The sequence below is a fragment of the Dendropsophus ebraccatus genome, chromosome 2 (assembly GCF_027789765.1).
Source record: "Dendropsophus ebraccatus isolate aDenEbr1 chromosome 2, aDenEbr1.pat, whole genome shotgun sequence".
NCBI lineage: Eukaryota > Metazoa > Chordata > Amphibia > Anura > Hylidae > Dendropsophus > Dendropsophus ebraccatus.
Genome location: NC_091455.1, coordinates 144,104,349 through 144,129,033, shown reverse-complemented (window position 1 = coordinate 144,129,033; position 24,685 = coordinate 144,104,349). Strand labels below are relative to the sequence as shown.

Sequence of the window (24,685 nt, the reverse complement as noted above, 5' to 3'; positions counted from 1 at the left end):
AAGGGGAACTCCAGGTAGAGGATAAAAAAAATTAAACTTCTGCAGAAGCTTATAGCATTACTTACCTATCTATTCCAGTTTTGAAACTACCAAAAATCCATCCGTTTTGGGGGGTTTTGTTCTGTTTTGTGTTTCTGCACTTCCTGCTTGAGCAGTTGTACACAGTAGTACAGGTTCCAGAATGCAATGCTTTCCCTCAGCTGTTCATCACAGTCCCCCACCCTGCTCATTCCCCGCCCAAATCTGTTGCAGAACATCTAGGCTGTGTTCACACATTGCAGTTTCATTGTGTTAGTGAATTATTTGCAGTACTTTATCATTTCATTGCTGTCCCACCCACACAGCAACCTGTAACGCTGATATTGGAATAAAGTAAAGAACTTTTTGAATTTTGTTTTCATTTCATCTCCATGCACATATTATGATCAAGCATCTTTTATCTTTGAAGTTGAGCCCCACAATAATGACTTGTGGATATACTGTTTATACCTCGTTTTTTTTGTCCAGGTGGGATTGGCAGTGGCGACTCTGATCCTCTCCGCCGATTAACATCATTTACTTGTGTTACTGCATCATTTTGTGAATACGCTGCAGTACTGCAATGAGACTCCAACATATTTGAACACAGCCCTAATTTCACTGCACACTTCTGCACAATCATCAAAATCAGTGCAACCCCTGCTTCTAGCTGATCAGAGATGGTAACCACTCAGCCTGCCAAGCCTCCTGTGACATCACGCCCTGCCCCCTGTCTGCATCATCAGCCTGTCCTCAGCAAACACACACAATGTGAGACAGAGGCATGGAAGAGTTGTCGCCTAAGGGGGCATAGCAGAGGGAGCAGGAGACAATGTGGATTGGCACAGAGGCCATTTTTCTTCACTTCCTGGATTTCAAAAAGCTACCAGTGTGGCAGAACCGCACAGATATGGTAATACATTATATAGACACATTTATATAACTTTTAATGGACTTTTAATAGAAAACAAGTTTTCCTTATCCGAAGCTCTTCTTTAAGTCAGACAGAACATTTCTGTGTGTGTGTGTGAATATGGCTATTGACTTGCTGCTGTCAACTGTGTCTGCTCCCTCCTCCTAGCTGTCTGCATCCCCATCCAGCCCCCTCCTACTATCTGTCTGCATCCACATCCAACCCGCTCCTACAATTACTCCTAGTTATCTGCATCCCCATCCAGCCCCCTCCTACTACTACTCCTAGCTGTCTGCATCCCCATCCAGCCCCCTTCTACTACTACTCCTCCTAGCTGTCTGCATCCCCATCCAGCCCCCTCCTACTACTCCTAGCTGTCTATATCCCCACCCTGCTCCCTCCTACTACTACTCCTAGCTGTCTGCCTCCCCATCGTGCTCCCTCCTACTACTACTCCTAGCTGTCTGCATCCCCATCTAGCCCCCTCCTACTTCTACTCCTAGCTGTCTGCATTCCCAGGTAAGTAGGTGGATGTGGTTGTTTTCACACACACCCTCCCCAGGCATAGCTGAAAAAGAGGACCCAGCCAAAATATCACTTTAAATTGTCCTATTAACAGAGTGCCATAGGGAGTTTAAAGCCAAGAAGAAAGTTGGAGTTGAAATACCCTTTTAAATATTTTCTTGACAAGTGAATAAGACACACCGAAGAGGAGAGTCTGATCACTAGAGCCTTAAAAATAAAGAGGTGGTTGTCTTTGGAAATAAAAAAAAATACAGAAAAGCAGGCAAAGTGCTCCTGGCTGTTTTTGTAAGTAAAATTAATTTTAACAGAATGTGCTCAAGCCCTGATCTCAGGACAGTTACATATGGTTAATGCTATTGCACACAATACTAGAGACAATGAGCCTCCCCTGATGTCCATATTCTAATGTATGTTAACATTGGACTAGGCATTACACTGGAGGAAGCTGTCTGTGTCAGTAGCACTGCAGACACAGCACCCTGCAGCAGAGCAGACCCCTAAAACTCTCAATTACTGCTTCTTCTGCAGGGTGCTGCAGGAGGTCTATTGCAGCAAGATCGGCTGCGGATCCAATGTCAGTGCATCCCTATGAGAATACATACTAGCTGTGTGTGTGTATGTAAGTTAACACCCCGGCTGCCGGAGCATACATCACCTCCTCCTCCGGCTTGCTCCGGGAGTTCTTGGTGGGACGTCCCGCTCAGCCATCAGTGGGCTGAGCGTGACTAGCAGACCCCCCCGAAGCAAGCCGGAGCAGGGAGGAGGTGATGTATGCTCCGGACGTCGGGGGTTAACTTACATACATGCAGCGGGATGTCAATGCCGCTGCGAGTATGTATTCTCATTGGGATGCACTGACACTGGATCCGCAGCGGATTTCCCTGCAAATCTGCAGCATGAAATCCGCTGTGGATCCGGTGTGTGTGAAGGCACCCTAAAAGATAAAAAATTATACAAGCCACATAAAGGTAACATGTAGTCAAGTGCAATTACTTACATTTAGCTCTATGATCCACAATAAAGCGACGAACAGGAAATCAAAGGTGACAAAGAGGCAGAATGTTCTTCTGACGTCTGAAATGCTTTTTTTCCCTGAGCTTTCATATGATTCAAGTCTTGCCACCAACTCAGCGCTATTGATTGAATGGACATCAAGCAGTGATCCATGGGAATCCAAGACACTGCTCTGTGCGTACTCGCTGTCACCCGCTGGCTGCTGGTTCATTGTAACTGAGCAGAGAAGGCCTTGTTTTCTTCTTTATCATCACTCAAATGTATCTGTGCAAATGAATAAACGGTCATTGCAAGTCTAGGATAATGTTCAGATAACTATGCTTCAGGCTAGTCAGTCTGCTTTAAATAATTGGTTAACATCACAAATGATCTGTCTCATAGATAGGAGTGGTCTTATTTTAATGACCCCTTTTAGTCCTAATACCCTATTAGGACCTATGGAGGTGATAGTTTAACCACTTGAGGTCCGAGCCAATTTTCACTTTTGTGCTTTTGTTTTTTTTCTTCTCGTGTTTACAAGGCCATAGTGCTTGCATATTTTCACCTACAGACCCACATGAGCCCATATTTTTTTTTCGCCACTAATTGTACTGTGCAATCACAGACTTAATTTTTCCATAAAATATGCTGTGAAACCAGAAAAAAGTTATTTGCGCAGTGAAGTTGAAAATAAAACACAATTTAAAATAAAAAAAATGTTCTTAAAATTGCTCTATTCCCATCCTTATACTGCTTTTATCCTGTGGTCTATGGGGTTGTGTAAGGTGTTATTTTTTGCGCCATGATCTGTAATTTCTATTCGTACCTTGCTTGCCTATATGCAACTTTTTAATCAATTTTTATTACAATTTTTCTGAATTTGATGAGACCAGAAATCAACTATTTTGTGCTTCAGCTTTTTTTGAGCTTAGGCCGTTTACTGTGGATGATCAGAAATGTGATAATTTAATAGTTCGGACAATTATGCACGCGGCAATTGCAAATTTATTTATAAAATGGGGTTGATTCAAACTTTTATTAAAGGGAGGAAATTTTTTATTAATTAAAAAAAAATACTTTTTTTTTTACACTACATATACATTAATTTGAAGTCCCCCTGAGCGACTCCTCACTTAGTCCCCATAGCGAACATATGACATACGGGTACATCATGTGTCTTTAAGGGGTTAATGGCTCATGAGATTCAGCAGAAAGCTACTAAGAAGCAGTGATGAGACAACCCCTCTAATAATTAAAGGGTTATTTCTATCTTGTAAAGTGTTGGCATAATTACTAGAATAACTTTATGATCTGTTCTTTTGGTTTCCCACCAATCCTGAGAATAAAGAAGCTAAAGTACTGCCCCCCCTTCAAATGATATCCCTGCATTGTGGCACTACCTACCAACATCTGTACAGGGAGCAGCTACCTGGCCCTATTTAAGTTAGGCTGCCCTGTATCAACACATCTCTAAATTAGTGGTATATCGCCTTTACTGTGAGCAATATTCTGACATTTATAAGTCAGACCTCCAGAGTGGAGGACATCACACATAATCTAAACTAAGGCCATTAAATACATTTGTATTACCTTTCAGACTCCTCTCCCCACACCCATCTCCAATCTTCTTGGTCCTCTGTGTGTCCTTATGCCCCTAAGAGTGCAGAGATCTAGTCAGTGAGCCCATGCAATGATTAACTGCAGAGCTACGGCACTCCACACTAACAACGCCTGCCTCTGCTATCTGCTGTGAGCATATTCTCTAGTATGTCCAGGGAGATGCAGCCTGACATTTGCTATGCTAGGTGTGAAAGCGAACTGATGGAAAAAAAGAGACCAGCTAAAGTTGTACCTCATATAATACTTTAGCGAGTTTGGGACAGAAGTTCTAGGTCACTGATCTATGTACTATTGCTGAACATAGAACTCAGAGCAAGTTCAGTGATGAGACTCCATCTCCCCTGCAAAGCCAGAGATTATGGGAAATGTGGGTTACATTAGACAACCATATCAGGGGGCAAATACTAATAAAAGATGGCAGACAACCCATGCATGCCACATCAGCTGAAACAGGCTCTTTTGTTATTTAAGAATAGATAAGGTGAACTACATAAGAAACATAACTCCAGGATTTCTTTAAAAATGTAATTATTAACACTCATCTAAGAATCAAAGTACATTTACAAGGAGTATTTTTTCCGAGGGGAAAACTCCATGCAATATGTGGCAGAAATCCAGTCCAAGGGTTGCCTTTGATTTATGCCATGCACTTTGACAGTAGAATTCATAGAATAATAACAGTGCTGTAATTCACCTAACCCATTTTCCCCAAGAGGTTGGTATATTTATATATGCCTAAGAACCAATATCACATAACACTGTAGTGTGAGCCTGATCGCTTCTGAGGTATTGTAAAGTAAATTATGCCTAAAGTAAAAATGCACCACTGCTTTCAAGAACCCTCTCTATTTACCAGAAAACAGAGCTTCTACAAAGAGCAGAGGACAAGTCTTGCTCCATATCACTATTTATTTGAACTGGCACCACTGAATACTTCAATCAGCTTGCAGGAGGGAAATTAAAGGAAAAGTCCAGCAAAAATTATTAAAGTATTGCATTGCCCCCCCCCCCAAAAAAAAAAAAGTTATACAAATCACCAATATACACTTATTATGGGAAATGTTTTCCCTGCGCTTACTACTGCATCAAGGCTTCACTTCCTGGAAAAAATGGTGATGTCACGACTCGACTCCCAGAGCTGAGCGGGCTGTGGCTGCTGGAGAGGATGATGGCAGAGGGACACTGAGGGACACAGGGCACTGGAGGGACACTGAGCATCCCTCTGCCATCATCCTCTCCAGCAGCCACAACCCGCACAGCTCTGGGACTTCTCCAGTACACTGGAACCAGAAGCCTACCATCAGTCACAATATCCTCCAAAAACGTATTGCACTGGATCAGAATTGCATCTCTTACTTGTGAATTTCACCATTCCAAATGAGCCTGATCAGAACGAAAACAACAGACAAGCTGAAAATAATGGACTGCACCTCACTATTACCTCAGAATGTACGAGAAAAATGTATTAACATTAATGCCGGGACAAACGATTAATAGCATCTAAAATATACACACATATATATATATATATATATATATATATATATATATATCAACTGACCATAATGTGGGACCTGACCACCCCCCACCCCCACCCCCCCCCCAATCCAAATAGAGTATACAGGGTCCCAGATGACTGCCAGACTAAAGCACACTGCACTATATAATCAAATGAAATAAAGGTGTATAAATATACAGGATGAAATCACAAACCAATATAAATATAGTATAATGCAATATCAAAGATCCAAAAAAGTGCAGGTGCAGCACAGAAAATAAATAGAATGAAATACAAACAGTAATAAGGCTGTCACATGGAAAGAGGGTCAGGACAGAACACCCCACGTGTTCTGTCACAGACTCCCTCAGGGGTTAATGAAGTGTCCCAGAATGCTGCTATATATAATCCACACATTGAGCTGATAGATAACTGGTGTAATGCATAAGATATGCTGCAGTACTCACGTGATACCAAGCAAGCCTAGCATTGAACCAACACTATCTTGTTCCGGTCACATGATTGGTTGGTCACCTGACCTTCTAGAATCTCACTCTCGCGTGAGCTGGGTAGTAAAATAAGCTATGACATGATTCAGGAGCACATGACCACAATCCATTCCCTGCTGTTACATAGAATGTCTGGCTGCATACACAGGGAGTGGCCCGTCAGGCACAGGGCCAGCCATCTGAATGCATGGTTAACCCCATAGTGACCTGCATGAATTCCAGTAGCAGATCACAATACACAGAGCCAGATACAAAGCCAGCAACCTGATTACATGGTTAACCCCATAGTGACCTGTATGAATTTCAGCAGCATGCAGTATAAACACCCATTCAATATAGAATAAATAGTGAATATGAATAGTTCACACAATTCATATGTAAGTGTTCGTTTATAAAGTAGTAATAAAATGCATATTAGGTAGATAGAAGTTCATAAAGATCACAATAATATACCTCATATTAACGAATGGCGGCAATAATACTAAATCTGCCATTGCAAAAGTAATACTAATAAGAAATATATTTGCAAATAAAGGTAAATACACAGACATAATATATACACAACTGGATTAATTAAAATAACATACATGACCAATAATCACAGTATATATTGATAGCTCCAACACCCCCAATGTGTGAAAAACAGGGATAGAAATTCATGAATACCATCATAATATAGAGCACAGTATATAGATGTTGATATAAACTCACAGATTCAACCACAATAAGAGAAAAACCTGAAAAGATTAAAGCAATAGTGGAATTGAATCAAAAACAACAATAAAGCCAATAAGCCAAAGCCCTAACACATGGTGATCCCAAGCTATAATGCTCAAATCAACTCAAATATTTATGCCCAATCAAACTAATCGCAAAAAGTGCCACAATGATGTTATATACTGTAAAGTAAAAAAAAAAAAAAAAAAAAAAAAAAAAAAAAGTGCTGCAACATGTGAACACAGACCTATCAATTAATCACAGCGCAAGTATAAACAGTACCACAGCATGTATCATGCGCGTTCTTATCTAGTCGCAACTCTTAACATGAGAAACAACGAGTATAGGTGGAAGAAATAAAATAAAGTTCAAGTACTCATACTCAAGTACTCAGAAGGACATTGTACTTATGAGACCAGTGCTACAATGCGGCACTCATGTCTATAGCTCACTAAGGTCATTATCATAGTAGGATGGTGTCGGGTCATTATGGCTCCTAATACAATACAAAAGAGAAATGAATGTTTATCACAGAATCCCCAGGTATCCACCAAAATAGTAACATACAAATACAAGTTCATTTGTCCAAGACATAGTTCATAGCTAGAATTCAAATGCCTAAGGAGGCCGAACTGTGTGACAGTAACCATCTCCCCTAGGGCAGTAGTCCATTTCCAAACACAGTGAGCAGTTTTTGATTTATGTCCATCATGATGTCCATCATGATGTCCAAGCCTGGACGGAGTCCACTCTCTGTTCATGAATAGAACATTGTAATTTACTATCAATTAATTGTGATTTTCTCGGACATCGGACAATATCAATACACCACAAGAATCAGGCATTATTAGAGCCCTGTGGGCTCTCCCTAACTACACTTTAAAATATCTTATAATTTACTAGTTTTATATATTACATTGGGTATCACTTTTTGTCTCCTCTCTCAGGTAGTGTTTTGGTGTGTGTGTGTGTGTGTGTGTGTGTGTGTAAATGCGGAGAAGGGGGAAGGATGGGCATTAATGTGTGGGGACTTGTTTACAAGTGGATTATTATTATAAATACGTAGTTATAATTCTTATGCCTGATTCTTGTGGTGTATTGATATTGTCCGATGTTTTTGTTTTAGTCTCTACCTTAGGTCAGTGCTCTGCCTTTTTCACTTAACCCTTTTCTTTGGCTTTGGAGAGCTTGAGCACAAGTGGTGCCAAATGGGGGTCATGCAACAAAGGGCAACATGAAGCCTAAAAGAAAGAAAAGGGAGAAAAAAAAAGAACGAACTCCTATCATTGTAGGAAGTACGATTATTTGGAGAAAATGACAATGTTCTATTCATGAACAGAGAGTGGACGCTGTCCAGGCTTGGACATCTTTATAGAAATAAATTAAAAAAATTGCTCACTGTGTTTAGAAATGGACTACTGCCCTAGGGGAGATGGTGGCTGTCACACAGTTTGGCACTATTTTGGTGGATACCTGGGGACTCGGTGATAAACATTCATTTCTCTTTTGTATTGTATTAGGAACAATTATGACACCATCCTACTATGATAATGACCTTAGTAAGCTAGAGACATGAGTGCCGCATTGTAGCACTGGTGTCATAAGTTCATTGTCCTTCTATGTACATATATGAGTACCTGAACTCTATTTTATTTGTTCTACCTATACTTGTTGTTTCTCATGTTATGAGCTGTGACTAGATAAGAACAAACATGATACTGCCTATCACATGTTGCAGCACTAATATATATATACACATACACACACACAGTGGTGCCTTGGATTATGAGCATAATTTGTTCCGGGACTGAGCTTGTAATCCAAATCCACTCTTAAACCAAAACAATTTTTCCCATAAGAAATCACTGATATGCAGACAATTGGTTCTACACCCCAAAAATAATGATTTTGTATTCTGAACAACATGTAGAACAGATGAAACCAACAATGAGAAACAGCTGAATATGTGATATTTTCAGTTACTGTACAGCATAGCAATCAGCATGTGGTGTATAATGTATAGTAAGTGCATAAACCTGATAACACAGCAGCAGTTTGTAGATACAGGATGGAACTGCAGATCCCCATAATGCATTAGTGTAGTACAACAGGCTAGAATAGAGAAGCAGGGCTACTGTCAGAGGTCTGTGTGGTCACATGACAACAATGGGGAAGGGGGTGTGTTCAGCATGGGCCAATCAGGAAGTGAGAATCACTGAGCTGTGCAGGAGGACAGTGACAGGAAATTCTCTATACAGCAGTGTGAATGGCTGAGTGTAAATGTAGGCACATTACAGCAGCAGTGTGTATAGCTGAGAGTAAGTGAAGGCAAATTATAGCAGGAATGGAAAGGACGTGAAACACAAGGTCTGACATAGACTGGGATAAATGAGCCGGGCATATTTGGACACTGTATAGCAGTGCTCTCTGTCTGGGGAGAGAGGGGTTACAGCTATGCAGAGATTACCTCCACAGTCCTGTTCCCTGATGTAAGCCCCAGCCAGAAGTGGATCTGCTATGATTTGGAAGGTGAGGGAGACTTCCTGGGTCAGAGTACAGTCCTGTAGACCCCGCTATGCAGACCATGCTCCTCCCCCACTCCCCTCCCACCCAGTACAGGGAGCTCTTAAACCAAAGCAATGCTGTTAAACAAAGTCACAATTTTGAAAAACTGTGAGCTCTTCTTGCAAAATGCTCTTAATCCAAGTTACTCTTAAACCAAGGTACCACTGTATGTATAAACACACACACACACACACACACACACACACACACACACACACACACACACATCATTGTGGTACCTTTTGCTATAAGTTTGATAGGGCACACATACATATCAGCATTGGTTTGGGCATTATGGCTTATGTGTTATGTGTTAGGGCTTTGGCTTATTGGCTTTATTGTTACTTTTATAAGTCAATTTCAGTATTGCTTTAAAGGGGACCAATCAGCCCAATTAGGCTGACTTGGTTCCCTGGAGCGCAGTATAAAGCTCCTGTGCAGCTCATGGCACGTACTGGCCGCGGCTGCAGCAGCAGCTTTATACCCTAAAAAATTAACTTTATTCCCCCTGTGTGTGGCAAGGAGAGGCGTAGCAGATAGTTATCTGGGTAGCTCCACCCCTGTGTATAGTCACCGCACTCTGCCTGTCAGCGCGCTTTACAAGGATGATTGACAGCGAGAGATGCCAGTAGCAGGCCTCTCTGCCTGTCAATCATCCCGGCCGAGCGCGCTGACAGAGAGTGGTGACTAGACATGGGTGAGGAGCCGGCCAGATGACTACCTGCTGCACCTCTCTCCTCCATATGGGGGGGGGGATTAAACTTCATTTTCTAGGGCATAAAGCTGCAGCACAGGAGCTTTATACAGTGCTGCAGGGAACCTAATCAGCCCAATTGGGCTAATTGGTTCTCTTTAATCTTTCAGGTTATTCTTATTATTTCATGTTATTGTGTTCAAATCTGTGAGTATATCAACATCTATATACTGTGCTCTATATTATAATAGTATTCATAAATTTCTATCCCTGTTTTTCACACATTGGGGGTGTTGGAGCTTTCAATATATACTAGGAATATTGGTTAGGCCCCCTTCACACGTCCGGAAAATCTGTCCGGATTTCCTATCAGGAAATCCGGACGGATTTCCGGACTCATAGGCTAACATTAGACACGGACACCCTTCCGGATTTTTCCGGAAGGGTGTCCGTTCCGGAAAATAGGACCGGATTTTTTAGATCCTGTCCTATTTTCGTCCGGAAATCCGGCACGGACGCCCCCATAGAAGTCTATGGGAGCGCCGGAATCACGGGCATTTTCCTGATGTATATCAGGAAAGTGCCCGCGATTCCGGACTGGTAGAGAGCCAGCCCCGGCCGCCGTCCGATCACCCGCACACCCCCATCCCCCCCCGCACCGCACCGCACACGCTGCCCGGCACTACAGATCCCCCCCCCCCCGCCGCCGCCGCCGCCGCCGCCGCCGCATCTGACCCTCTCAACCCCCCCCCCTCCACCCCCCGGGAACTCACCACCGGGCCGGCCGCCGGATGCTCCAGTACCTCCGCCGCGACCCCGCCGCCGCCGCCTACGCCCCCGCCGCCGCATCTGACCCCCCCCCCCCCCCGGGAACTCACCACCAGGCCGCCCGCGGATGCTCCACACCTCCGACCGCCGCCGCTGCCCGGACCTCAGCACTGCACTCTGACCCGGACCCCAACCTCGCAGAGCAGGATCCGGGACAGGTGAGATTAGGGCTACTACTCCCACCATGCTCTGCTGGCAGGCCATGATGGGAGTTGTACTTCTGCAGCCTGTGGCCATCCAGGTTGCAGAAGTACAACTCCCATCATGGCTCTGCTGGCAGGCCATGATGGGAGTTGTAGTTCTGCAGCCTGTGGCCATCCAGGTTGCAGAAGTACAACTCCCATCATGGCTCTGCTGGCAGGCCATGATGGGAGTTGTAGTTCTGCAGCCTGTGGCCATCCAGGTTGCAGAAGTACAACTCCCATCATGGCTCTGCTGGCAGGCCATGATGGGTGTTGTAGTTCTGCAGCCTGTGGCCATCCAGGTTGCAGAAGTACAACTCCCATCATGGCTCTGCTGGCAGGCCATGATGGGAGTTGTAGTTCTGCAGCCTGTGGCCATCCAGGTTGCAGAAGTACAACTCCCATCATGGCTCTGCTGGCAGGCCATGATGGGAGTTGTAGTTCTGCAGCCTGTGGCCATCCAGGTTGCAGAAGTACAACTCCCATCATGGCTCTGCTGGCAGGCCATGATGGGTGTTGTAGTTCTGCAGCCTGTGGCCATCCAGGTTGCAGAAGTACAACTCCCATCATGGCTCTGCTGGCAGGCCATGATGGGAGTTGTAGTTCTGCAGCCTGTGGCCATCCAGGTTGCAGAAGTACAACTCCCATCATGGCTCTGCTGGCAGGCCATGATGGGTGTTGTAGTTCTGCAGCCTGTGGCCATCCAGGTTGCAGAAGTACAACTCCCATCATGGCTCTGCTGGCAGGCCATGATGGGAGTTGTAGTTCTGCAGCCTGTGGCCATCCAGGTTGCAGAAGTACAACTCCCATCATGGCTCTGCTGGCAGGCCATGATGGGAGTTGTAGTTCTGCAGCCTGTGGCCATCCAGGTTGCAGAAGTACAACTCCCATCATGGCTCTGCTGGCAGGCCATGATGGGAGTTGTAGTTCTGCAGCCTGTGGCCATCCAGGTACACGGGTACCTGTGATTTATGTTGGCATACTAGACAATATTATCTCATCAGGAAATCCTGAAGGTTTTTCCTGATGGTTTCCTGATGGTAAAAACGGATTACTGTCAGGAAATCCTGATACTATCCTGATGACATTTAAGGTCTCCTGATCAGGATTTCCTGACAGTAAAAACTGACACGGACGTGTGAAGGGGGCCTTATGTATGTTTTTATTATAGCTCATCTATTAAATCCAATGTTGTTGGTTCAATGCTAGGCTTGCTTGAGATCACGTGAGTACTGCAGCATATCTTATGCATTACACCAGTTATCTATCAGCTCATTGTTTGGATTATATATAGCAGCATTCTGGGACACTTCTTTAACCCCTGAGGGAGTCTATGTGACAGAACACGTGGGGTGTTCTGTCCTGAACCTCTTTCCATGTGACAGCCTTATTACGGTTTGTATTTCATTCTATTTATTTACTTTCTGTGCTGCACCTGCACTTTTTTGGCATTTGGCACTTTAATATTGCATTATATTATATTTATATTACTTTGTGATTTAATCCTGTACACCTTTATTTTCATTTGGTTATATTGTGTAGCGTGCTTTGTTCTGGCTGTCATTTGGGACTCCATATACTCTATTTATGGGGGTGAGGTTAGTATGGTCAGTCCTTGCATTTATGTTAATACATTTTTCTAGTACATTGTGAGTTATTAGTGAGGCGCAGTCCATTATTTACAGCGTTTTTGTTGTTTTTGTTTATGTCAGGTTGTTAGGACTTGCAATCCCATCTACTTTCTACATGGTGCCAGCCCAGGCATTTCATATAAAGGAGCCTGATCAGACTTGGCTTGCACAGCATAGATATGAATGTCGCATGTCTTGTCAGATGCAGCTCAGGGTACACAAAGTTAGACCATAAGTGTAGCTTTGTTTAATGTATAACAGCATACATTTTACATACTCTGCAGGATAACAGATACATGAGCTTCTGTAGTAAGATCAGTAGATTATTAACTGATTAACACTATAAAACCACTTTAAAGATGCCTGCCTACAATTGCTTTGAAAAATGTTATTCTAAAAGAGTAGTCCTTCTCAAAGAAAAGGCCAATACACAAAAAGGTTTTATTTTAACAAACACGTGGCATTACTGGAGAGGTTTTCCTGTATTTCAAAGTCAGTACTTACTCACTTAACATATTTGTATAATTTCTTCACACTTCTCGAAACATGGAAGAAGGCAAAAGTATTTTCTCACAGATCACATGTCATTGGCCTGGTTCCAGAAGTTTGCCCATGTGATAGTCTGTGCAAAGAGGAAACAACAGAGAAAAAAAAATATTATTCTGCATACTGTAAGTGAAACGTTCATTGTTTCTCAATTCGGATGCTTATTACTAGAGATTTTACAGTAATAACGAAGTGAAGTACTTCATTATCTCAACAACCTGCTGCCATCTAACTCACTGCTGCTCCATGCGGCTCCTCCCTGGGTGCTAGGGAAAGCTGGATCCAGCTTTGGGAAACTTCTCCTTGTTTCCCAGGACTGAATCCAGTTTTCCCAGCACTTGGGAGGAGCGGCACGGAGAGGTAGTTAAATGAAAATAGGCTGCCGAGTGATAATGAAGTGCTACACTTTGTTATTACTGTATATTTGCCCGTATATACTTGTTACCTTTTCAAGAGCTGCAATCATGTGAAAGGTTAACCGTAACAGTAAGGGTATGTTCACACTGGCAAAAATCGCTCTATAAAACACAACTCAAGATCTGTGTGGAATCTTCTGTGCAGATTTTTGTGTGATTTTTGTTTAATGCTTCCCATATTTCAGTGAGAGCTTACATGTAAAAGCACAATTTTTAGGCTGGATTCACACTATGTATATTTCAGTCAGTATTGTGGTCCTCATATTGCAACCAAAACCAGGAGTGGATTAAAAACACAGAAAGGATCTGTTCACACAAGTTGAAATTGAGTGGATGTCCGCCATATAACAGTAAATAACGGCCATTATTTCAATATAACAGCCGTTGTTTTAAAATAACAGCAAATATTTGCCATTAAATGGCTTCCATCCATTTTGGTTTTGGTTGCAATACTGACTGAAATATACATATACTGACTGAAATATACGTAGTGTGAACGCAGCCATAGGCTGCGTTCACACTACGTATATTACAGTCAGTATAGCAACCAAAACCAGGAGTGGATTAAAAACACAGAAAGGATCTGTTCACACAATATTGAAATTGAGTGGATTGCCGCCATATAACAGTAAATAACTACCATTATTTCAATTTAACAGCCGTTGTTTTAAAATAACAGCAAATATTTGCCATTAAATGGCGGCCATCCACTCAATTTCAACATTGTGTGAACAGATCCTTTATGTGTTTTTAATCCACTCCTGGTTTTGGTTGCTATACAGCCTCAAATATACGTAGTGTGTACCCAGCCATAGGCTGCGTTCACACTACGTATATTACAGTCAGTATAGCAACCAATACAAGGAGTGGATTAAAAACACAGAAAGGATCTGTTCACACAATGGTGAAATTGAGTGGATGGCCGCCATATAACAGTAAATAACTGCCATTATTTCAATAAAACAACTGTTGTTCTAAAATAACAGCAAATATTTGCCATTAAATGACGGCCATCCACTCAATTTCAACATTGTGTCAACAGATCTTTTCTGTGTTTTTAATCAACTCCTGGTTTTGGTTGCAATACTGACTGAAATATACGTAGTGTGAACGCAGCCATAAAGGGAAACTAACAGTAAGTTGGAAGCTCGTAACCTGCTGTTATGTTCCTATAGTGCACAGAGCGCCGAGGATGAAGATAATTTTCTTAACTTGATCCTCAACGTAAAATGGCAAAAAGTTACACATTTTTGTGGAAAGAGCTTTGCAACGTTTTTACACCAGAGATTAATTCCCTCTATATTTTTCAGCATTTTTTCTATTTGAGCACCAAGTAGCTCTCGTATTTCTACAGCACCTATGACCTATGAACCAGATGTGATGAAAACAGAGCTCAGCTCTGACAAACGGAGTACAATATAAAAAAATTAAATTAACGGGAAGTATGATGGATCACCTAGGTTGTTTCTTTGTTAGGGAAAAGGGAAGCGGAATTGTGTCAAAGGGTATAAAGCTGGTGTGAACCTAGCCTCTCAGTAGGGATGTTCACTACCAATAACAGCTCAGCTTTTAAACATTCATGCGCTGCAGTAAAATGAAAGCTGAACAAAGAATATTACTACTGTAAGACTGATTGATACGTCTCCCTGTGAGATCAATACTGCAGGAAGCCAATCAGTTGTACAGCTCGGCAATTGCTTCAACAGGTCTTTAGAGGTCTACTGCATGGAAACCTGCATGAATCACGTTCATATAAGTCCCCTAGAGGGGCTACAAAAGGTGTTCATTTATCCCATAATAAAAGTTTAAATACCCCCCCCCTTTTTTTCCCCTATTTTTCAAATAAAAAATAATACTGCATGTAAAGATACCAAATGTGGGTATCACCGAAATGATCAAATTATCATATTCCTGATCTCATGTGGTAAATAGAGATGAGCGAACCTTTTGGACTTTTGGTCCGAAAGCAGTTTGCCTGTGATCCCGGGTGCCTAGTTGCAATCCCGGGAATATGTGGCCAGGATATTGCAGGGAATTCCATTCCCTGGAATATCCTGGCCGCATATTCCCGAGATCGCAAGTATGCACCCGGAATCATAGGCATCACGATCGAGCAAACTGCTTTTGGACCAAAAGTCTGAAAGGTTCGCTCATCTCTAGTGGTAAACAGCATGAAAACAAACAAACGAAAAACTCTAAAGAGTGCTGATTTTGGTCACTTAACATCCCAGAAAAACACAACAGATTATGGCGCAAAAACAAAAAAGTTTTACCACATGAAGTACGGCATAAAAACAAAACAAATTGGAAAGATTGTTTTTTTCCCAAAATTTCCCCCCAAATCACTCTTTTTTTTTCGCAGCACATTTTATGAAAAAATAAAGTGTCAATACAAAGTACAATTGGAGTTGCAAAAAAAACCTCATATGAGTCTGTAGATGTAAAAATGAATAATAAAGTGCAAAAATAGAAATTAGCCTCATCCTGAAGGTATTGAAGAGTCAATGTTATTAAAAATAACTTTTGACAGTCATGATTAAGGGTGGATACACCTGAAACATGTAGACGCTGTATCACTGGGCCTCCATGGCAAACATGCGTTTTTATGGGTCACTTCAATAAAGCTACGTACAAGCACTGATTTAATGGACTGCGCTGATCGTGTATCATTGTTGATGTCATGAAGGCTATCAAAAGCTATTGATCACAGCGGGTCTCACTTCTGACACACGCCGTGATCAGGAGATATAGCCAGGGAGAGAGAGTAGTAGTAGCAGCGCCACCTACTCTTTCTGCCCAGCTGCTAATTCCAACAACATAGTCTTATGAATTTTACATTGTTGGAATTAGCCATTTAGGAGATCCAGTCAGGAGGTGGATCGTACTGCTGCCATGTCCTCTCCCAACATGTCAAAAAATATTTTTAATGACAGGTATTCTTAAAAGTGAATGTACCACCTCAATAACAATATTAAGCTTTACATACCACCTTATCGATGCTACTGTGCTGAAACAGCCTATGTGGTCCTTTTTTAAATCGGTTGCCCAGTTCCCATTCTCTTTGGCATTATTTAGAAATGCAAATGAGGTCCGTTGTGCACTGGAGGCAGGCCCGGCACCCCCAGTGCAAAGATATCTACTCCCCCAGGTGAGTCCTGCCTTAAGTTTACTGCCTGGCACAGCCTGGTACCTATTATCCAGTGGCAGTAGCAGCGTAGACGCATCCACAGTCGGTCTCCAACTGTGTATACAGCAGGGTATGAGCCTGCACAGTAGGACTCATACCCCACTCTGATTATGGCGCTCGAGAACAGGGCACAAAGCCAGGCCGGGCAGGAAAGTGAAAGCGGGATGAAAAGAAAAGAGAAAGACTGTGTCTACTGGGAGGAGGAAATATCTTTTCACTGGGGGCACTGGGCCTACCTCCAGTACACAACAGAACCATCTGCATTTCTGAACACCAGCAAAGAGAACAGGAACAGGTCACCTGATTTAAAAAAGAACAGCACCGATAAGGTGTTAAGAAAAGCTTAATATTGTCATTGAGGTGGTACATTTGCTTTAAAGTAATTCTCTTATCAGAAGTCACATCTGCAGGTAGAAGTCAGGAGGAAGCCATCAAATCAGGAACTGGTTGACGTCATCCTGAGAACTGAAACTTACCAGGAGAGGAATACAGCCACTTATCCCTGATTTCACCAAACCAGTTATTAAAAAACAGTTATTTGACAAACTGGGAAGAAGCAGTCCTGTCCCATGCATACTTTTGTGAGCAGGGCAATGTCCCATGTTTCCAGCTATTCATCCCCAGCAGCATCGCTTCTCATATATTGGGGGAGAGTGAGTATAAAGTGTCACTAGGTGTTTCCTCTGCCTTCCTCCTGTGGCTCCTAATGCTTGTTTTCCATGTAAGGCCAGTGTTACCAAAAAGGGAAATCTAACTGCCATGGTATCCCTGTATCATGCTATGCTAAAGAGATCAAAGCAGGCAACATAAGGGCTCTATATTATTTGTGATTATTAATAAACATAAGGGTTATTCAATGTCTATGGTTGACCAGGGTTATTCCCACTGGAAGGACATAATGTGTAAAACCCAATCAATTAATGTATATTTTAAGAGACACATCACTTGTACTGGCCTGGCAATAAAACCTACAGTAAGTAGGAAAAAGACTAAAACAAATAAAAAAGTTACGTACCGTCTACCTGGTTCCTAAAATGTGTCCAGCTTAGGACTAGACATACTGTAATCCTGCAAACTGGGCATCCCTAGTAGGAAAGCTTGATGGCAGCAGTTTTTTTTTTTTCCGGCTTGGACAGCGCGTAACAGGGTAGCTACCTCTCTGGGAGTTCATGCCCAGCTACCTCATGGCCGGACGTCTTTAAAAATAACCCCTTACCTGCTGGTCTGGACAGAGTGCAATGTATAAAGTAAAAAAATTACTCTAAGTCGCTGTTCTTTTGCTTTTGGTGCCAGGACACTGCTATCATTCAGCAATGCCCTGGCGCCAACTACTGCCGCTGCTCTCGCCTTTCTTCCTCCAGCAGCACCTCACCAGCAGGCACCAGAGTTCTGTGTGGGGGACAGGGCTTGGTGATGCTGCTGGAAGGAAGAAAGCAGTGAATAAAGGCTCTTTACAGGCGACCACACGGAGCGTCGGTAGCAACATTCCCCCCCTCCCTGGACCCCTCTCAGCTCGAGATAGCAGCAGCCCCTTCCCCCGGCTCAGCATCAATTGGGTCCCGGGATGGGGGGGGGGCAGCGGTTGTTATGTGTGCTTTACCTCATCACTCCTTCTCTCCCCCCTTCACCTCCTCTTTTCCCCTCAATCAAGTTCAGGTCCGACGACACTCTGAAGCGCTGGGCCTGGAAATGATCCTGTGCCTCAGAGGCTGGAAAAGCGAGGAAGACCATGCCCTGATTAGGTGAGTATGATGTTTTTTTGTATTGGGGCACAAGGGGGAAGGGGGGCGATGGGGTTCGAGATTCGGCATTACTATGTGGCCACAGCATGGGGGATATTACTATGGGGGGCACAGCAGGGGGCACTCCAATATGTAACAGAGCTGAGTTTGCCAAATACTTGTAAAGTGACATGCATGTTTGTATGTAGAGTGCAGACTGATGCAGCTAATCCATTTTCGTCTTGACTACTGTAACTCCCTACAATTTGGTCTTCCTTTCTCTAAACTCTCCCCTCACCAGTGCATTCTGAATGCAGCAGCCAGACTCCTCTTCCTCTCCAGCTATTGCACTGACGCCCCCCCCCCCCCCCCTTCCGTGCCAGTCACTGCACTGGACTTCTTACTTCCGCCTCCAAGAATTCCCTTGTGCTGCACCAGTTCTCTGGAATTCATTACCCAAAGACCTCAGACTCATACCCAACACTCATAGTTTTAAATGTACCCTAAAGAGTCATCTCTTCAGGCAAGCTTATAACATTCCCTAAATCTTGTCTCCCCCTCTGCTGTACTCTTACATTCCACTCTATATCTTCAACAGTTCTATGTACTTTTTACCTGTACTCAGAGGTTGACGGGTGACTGGCTCTCCCTACATCCATATTTACCTTTATGCACAATGGCTGGACCATCTGCAAAGCTCTTACTGCATCTTGTTACCCTTTAGTCCTCCTAGTCTGTGAGCTCTTGCCAGCAGGTCTCTGACTTTTTTTTTTATAACCTTAATTAATCTTAAGTTATTTAATCATGTTACGTATAAATGTGACCCTTCTATTGTGTGTGTAAAAAAAAAAGTGCTGCAGAATCTGTTGGCACTATACAAATAAATATTATTATTATCAATTACTGCAATTAAATGATGCACTCACATTGCATTTTCTTTGCGCTACTGCATGTGTGAACATGACCTAATAGTAGCAGCCTCCAATGAGTGGCTTCCCAGCTGCTGCACTCCCAGCATATCCTCTGAGCACTCTGGGAATTGTAGATTTACAGCCGAGCTGGGCAGAGACCACTGATTTTTAGACTTAACCTAAATCCCTGTCCTATTTAATCCATGCACTCTCATTTAGTGATTTATGTGCAGATAAGCATGCAATGGCCCATTTCTTTTTCTAACATACTTCAACATGAGAATGGATTAGAAACATTTATGAATAAGAATGTTTGGGAATGTATACTTATATATTAGGGAACTGCATACAATGCAATTCTATAATGTCTATATGTATGAAGGTGCATGGTCTATATATACAGACATTGGGGGAGATTTATCAAAGGGGTATATAGTTGAATTTTCTTAGTTGCCCCTAGCAACCAATTAGATTCCACTTTTCATTTTTCATAGATTCCTTGGAAAATGAAAGGTGGAATCTGATTGGTTGCTAGGGGCAACTGAGCCAATTCTACTTTACACCAGTTTGATAAACCATGATGATTTGATGATCAGCTCAGCCCAGTATATCAGCACCAGAATGTCAGCTTCCCCCAGTATATTAGCTTTCCCCAATATAGCTGCATCAGTATTTTCAGCTGTCCCTATTATATCAGCTCCAGTATGTCAGCTTTCCCCAGTAAGGGTGCACACTTCAGAAAATCGACGGAACTTCCATTGCGGAATCTGCGGCGGGCGCGCACGTCTCCGCCCATGTCATAAACTCCATTCTATGCACAGGCGGATTTTGTCATCCGTCTAAAGAATTAACACGCTCATTCTTTGGATGGACGACGGGAATCCGCCTGTGCACCTGTATATCATCACCAGTATGTATGCTTCCCACAGTGGGTCAGCCCTCCCCAGTATATCAGCACCAGTATGTAAGCTTCCCCCAGTAGGTCAGCTCTCCCCAGTATGGGCCCTTGCACACTGAGCTAAAGCGGCTGATTTTCGAATCCGCCCGTTTAAATTGAGCAATGCATTTTTCAATTGTTTTTAATGGGCTTTGCGCTGCGCTTTTCACACAGCGGAATTTCCGTATGTAATTTTCCATCGCGGATCCACTTTCCGCTTAAAGAAGTGAAATGTCACTTCTTTGGGCAGATTCCACTAGAGGACTCCAATAGAAGTCAACGAGGCTTGAATTCTGCTTTAAATTCATCTTGAATTCCACTTTCATTCCGCTCGAATTCAGCTCCCATTCTGCTCCTATTCTGCCAGAGCAGAATAGGGGCGGGTTCAGACTACGGAATTCACGCGTATAAAATCCGTCAGATTCCGTTGCCTGTACATGCTCACGGCCACGCGCCTCTCTGCCCGTGCCATAGACACCTTTCTATGCACAGGCAAATTCCGCATTCAGCCGCAACAATTGCCACATCAGTTCTTTCGGCGGATAGTGGAATCGGACAGCCTATAGATTGGTGTCTATAGAGCCGGCGGAAAGGCGTGCTGCCGTGAGCGCGTATGAGCAACGGAATCGGACGAATTTTATCTGCACGAATTTCGTAGTCTGAACCCGCCCTAGAAGAGGAATTTCAAGCAGAAATCTTTCCTTATCAATTCCTTGTCTATTGCTCAGTGTGCATGAGTCCTATATCAGCACCAATATGTAATCTTCCCCTAGTACAGTGCTTCTCAACAGGGCCGCCGATAGGGCAGTACAAGTGGTACTGCCGTATGGGGCCCGGACCCTAAGAGACACGGGGGGGGGGGCCCGGCGGGCCCGCCGGCCGCCGCCCCCCGACCGCTACGCTAGGGGGGCCGCACGGCCCCCCCTTGCCACCTGTTTTTGAGCATCCCGAAAAGCTGCGGCCACGCAGCTTCTCGGGATGCACTGATCGCTTTAATGTTCCGCCCGCACAGCGGGCGGAACATTAAAGCGATCAGAATACAGGAGAAGGACCTGTCAGCGTTCTCCTCCTGTATTCTCTCCCATAGGCTGCCGGCACTTCATACCAGCAGCCTATGGGAGGCCGGGCCGTGATCATGTGCCCCTCCGGCAGGCGTGATGATGTGACGTCATCACGTCTGCCGGAAGTCCCGTCCCTGCGGCTCGCAAGATGGAGCCCGAAGAGGAGGAGGAAGAGCTGCTGCCTGCACAGCGCGGATTAGGTGAGTAGGATGTTTGTTTTTTTTAGGGGCACCTCTGGGGGCATTATTAGTGTATGGGGGCACCTCTGGGGGCATTATTAGTGTATGGGGGCACCTCTGGGGGCATTATTAGTATATGGGGGCATCTCTGGGGGCATTATTAGTATATGGGGGCACCTCTGGGGGCATTATTAGTATATGGGGGCACCTCTGGGGGCATTATTAGTATATGGGGGCACCTCTGGGGGCATTATTAGTATATGGGGGCACCTCTGGGGGCATTATTAGTATATGGGGGCACCTCTGGGGGCATTATTAGTGTATGGGGGCACCTCTGGGGGCATTATTAGTATATGGGGGCACCTCTGGGGGCATTATTAGTATATGGGGGCACCTCTGGGGGCATTATTAGCTCATGGGGGCACCTCTGGGGGCATTATTAGTATATGGGGGCACCTCTGGGGGCATTATTAGTATATGGGGGCACCTCTGGGGGCATTATTAGTTCATGGGGGCACCTCTGGGGGCATTATTAACTCATGGGGGCATCTCTGGGGGCATTATTAGTGCATGGGGGTACCTCTGGGGGCATTATTAGTTCATGGGGGCCACCTCTAGGGGCATTATTAGCTCATGGGGGCACAGCTGGGAATCCTACATACAGGGGGCATCCCACACAGCGCAGTTACTATGGGAGCCTACAGGGGGGAGAAAGGAAAGGAAGTTGCTAGAAATGTGCGGAGCCTAAATTGTTTGTCTCGCAGGTTCTAAGGGGATGAAACATATCTGGAAGGAATCATCATGGAGGTCTGGGCCGGATGGAGAGGAAAAGGGAAAGTAACGCCTCAGATCAAAGAAGACGTCACCTGTGAGTCCCTGTATGACACTTTTCTTATTTTGTAGAACATCATTTAGTAGGGGCGCCCCGAGGTGACAGCTACTACATTATCTGTACTCAGAGATATCACTGTGTTATCTGTTGTGTTACATAGGACTGCAGGTGACTACTACATTATCTGTACTCAGAGATATCACTGTGTTATCTGTGGTGTTACATAGGACTGCAGGTGACAGCTACTACATTATCTGTACTCAGAGATATCACTGTGTTATCTGTGGTGTTACATAGGACTGCAGGTGACTACTACATTATCTGTACTCAGAGATATCACTGTGTTATCTGTGGTGTTACATAGGACTGCAGGTGACATCTTCATTATCTGTACTCAGAGGGATATCACTGTGTTATCTGTGCTGTTACATAGGACTGCAGGTGACATCTACTACATGATCTATACTCAGAGATATCACTGTGTTATCTGTGCTGTTACATAGGACTGGAGGTGAAATCTACTACATTATCTGTACTCAGAGATACCACTGTGTTATGTGGTGTTACATAGGACTGCAGGTGATATCAGGTGATTTCTCCAGGTTGCAGAAGTTCAAACTTCATCGTGCCCTGGTGTGCTGGTGTCTGTATGTCTGTATACATGTGTGCTGGTGTCTGTATACATGTGTGCTGGTGTCTGTGTGTGAGATCAATTCTAGAGAACTGGCTCATATATCCCATTTTCCCCAGTGGCTTAAAATGTAACCTCTGTTATACAGTTATAGAATTGTAGAAGCTAAATGTGAACAAGGTGCAATTCAAATAGACACTTGCTTGTATAGCTGTCTCTTGTGCTCTGTATGCAGTGCATTATACTCACCCTTGCAACGTACAATTTATAGCGTGTCTACAAGCCCAGCGGGGCTCATTATGATGGAGACTAAAACTTATACAATAGTGGGGTAGGGGTTCCCCTGTATTCAGAATGCTGTTGAGTGCTCGGCAATGCCCCATCTGGGATTATTGAATTTTCGAGGGTCTATGCAGAGCAGGATAAAGGCATCTCTGCTGCACAAACAGGATCTCCTAGAAAGCGTTCTCACCGCCATGTATTCGCTATCACTGGCTTGGGTGAGCTAAACTAGTCTGCCTGGGGGGGTGTGATTTGTATATGCTCACTAACATGGAACAGCCTCATTATATTAGCCTTATCAACATATTCTATGTTAGTGAGCATACCGGGGTGGGGGGGGGGATATTGGTGAACATATACAAATCAAACAGCCCCCCAGACCCTCGAAATTCAATAACCCCAAACGGGGCATTGCCTAGTATTTAACAGCATTCTGAATACAGGGGAACCCCTACCCCACTCTTGTATAAGTTTTAGTCTCCATCATAATGAGCCCCGCTGGGCTTGTAGACACGCTATAAATTGTACGTTGCAAGGGTGAGTATAACGCACTGCATACAGATCACAAGAGGCAGCTATACAAGTAAGTGTCTATTTGAATTGCACCTTGTTCACATTTAATTTCTATAATTTTATAACTGTATAACAGAGGTTACATTTTAAGCCACTGGGGAAAATGGGGTATATGAGCCAGTTCTCTAGAATTGATCTGAACCAAATTATACCTCCCAGCAAGGCGTGGGTCGAACACACAATTTTTTTTTTTTTTTATTAATGTGGGGGGCCCAGACACTTTGGTTGTATGGGGCCCCGAAATTCCTGATGGCGGCCCTGCTTCTCAATTCCAGTCCTCAGGCCTCACCAACAGGTCATGTTTTGAGGATATCCCATACAAAGAACAGCTGTGAGAATACCTGGTGCACTCAGTATTATTATATCACCTGTGAAATATTAAGGAAATCCTCAAAACATGACCTGTTGGTGAGGCCTGAGGACTGGAATTGAGAAGCACTGCCCTTGTAGGTCAGCTTCCCCCAGTACATAAGCACCTTTATATCAGCTCGATTCAGTATGTTAGCTCTCCCCAGTATAATACCAATATGTCTGTACACTCAATAAATAGTGAGAAATATTACAGACTGGAGAATATTAGCTGCACACGATATATTAAGTTGCCATAATCTTTTTGTGTTTTTTTTTTGTTTATGCGTTTTAGGTTTAGCAGTTATTAACACAGATAATGTAAGTTTCAGAACATGTTATCAGTATGCCATATCACTGCTGGACGT

At 43.7% G+C, this 24,685-nt stretch overlaps 1 protein-coding gene across 6 annotated transcripts in view; it reads right to left on the bottom strand.

The window, feature by feature from the left end:
- STARD3NL (STARD3 N-terminal like) overlaps positions 1–24,685 on the bottom strand; it is a 58,732-nt gene that overhangs the window by 29,079 nt on the left and 4,968 nt on the right. Inside the window, exons 2-4 of one of the 6 annotated variants that reach the window (XM_069958433.1) lie at positions 13,198–13,315; positions 4,040–4,103; positions 2,454–2,734 (exon numbers count right to left, since the gene is read on the bottom strand). In XM_069958433.1, coding sequence (XP_069814534.1) covers positions 2,454–2,681 — 228 coding nt within the window. In that variant the 5' untranslated portion in view covers positions 2,682–2,734; positions 4,040–4,103; positions 13,198–13,315. Of the gene's footprint in view, positions 1–2,453; positions 2,735–4,039; positions 4,104–5,866; positions 5,937–6,034; positions 6,105–13,197; positions 13,316–24,685 lie in introns of those variants that run through there. The other 5 variants (XM_069958432.1, XM_069958431.1, XM_069958430.1 and 2 more) reach the window with 5 other exon arrangements.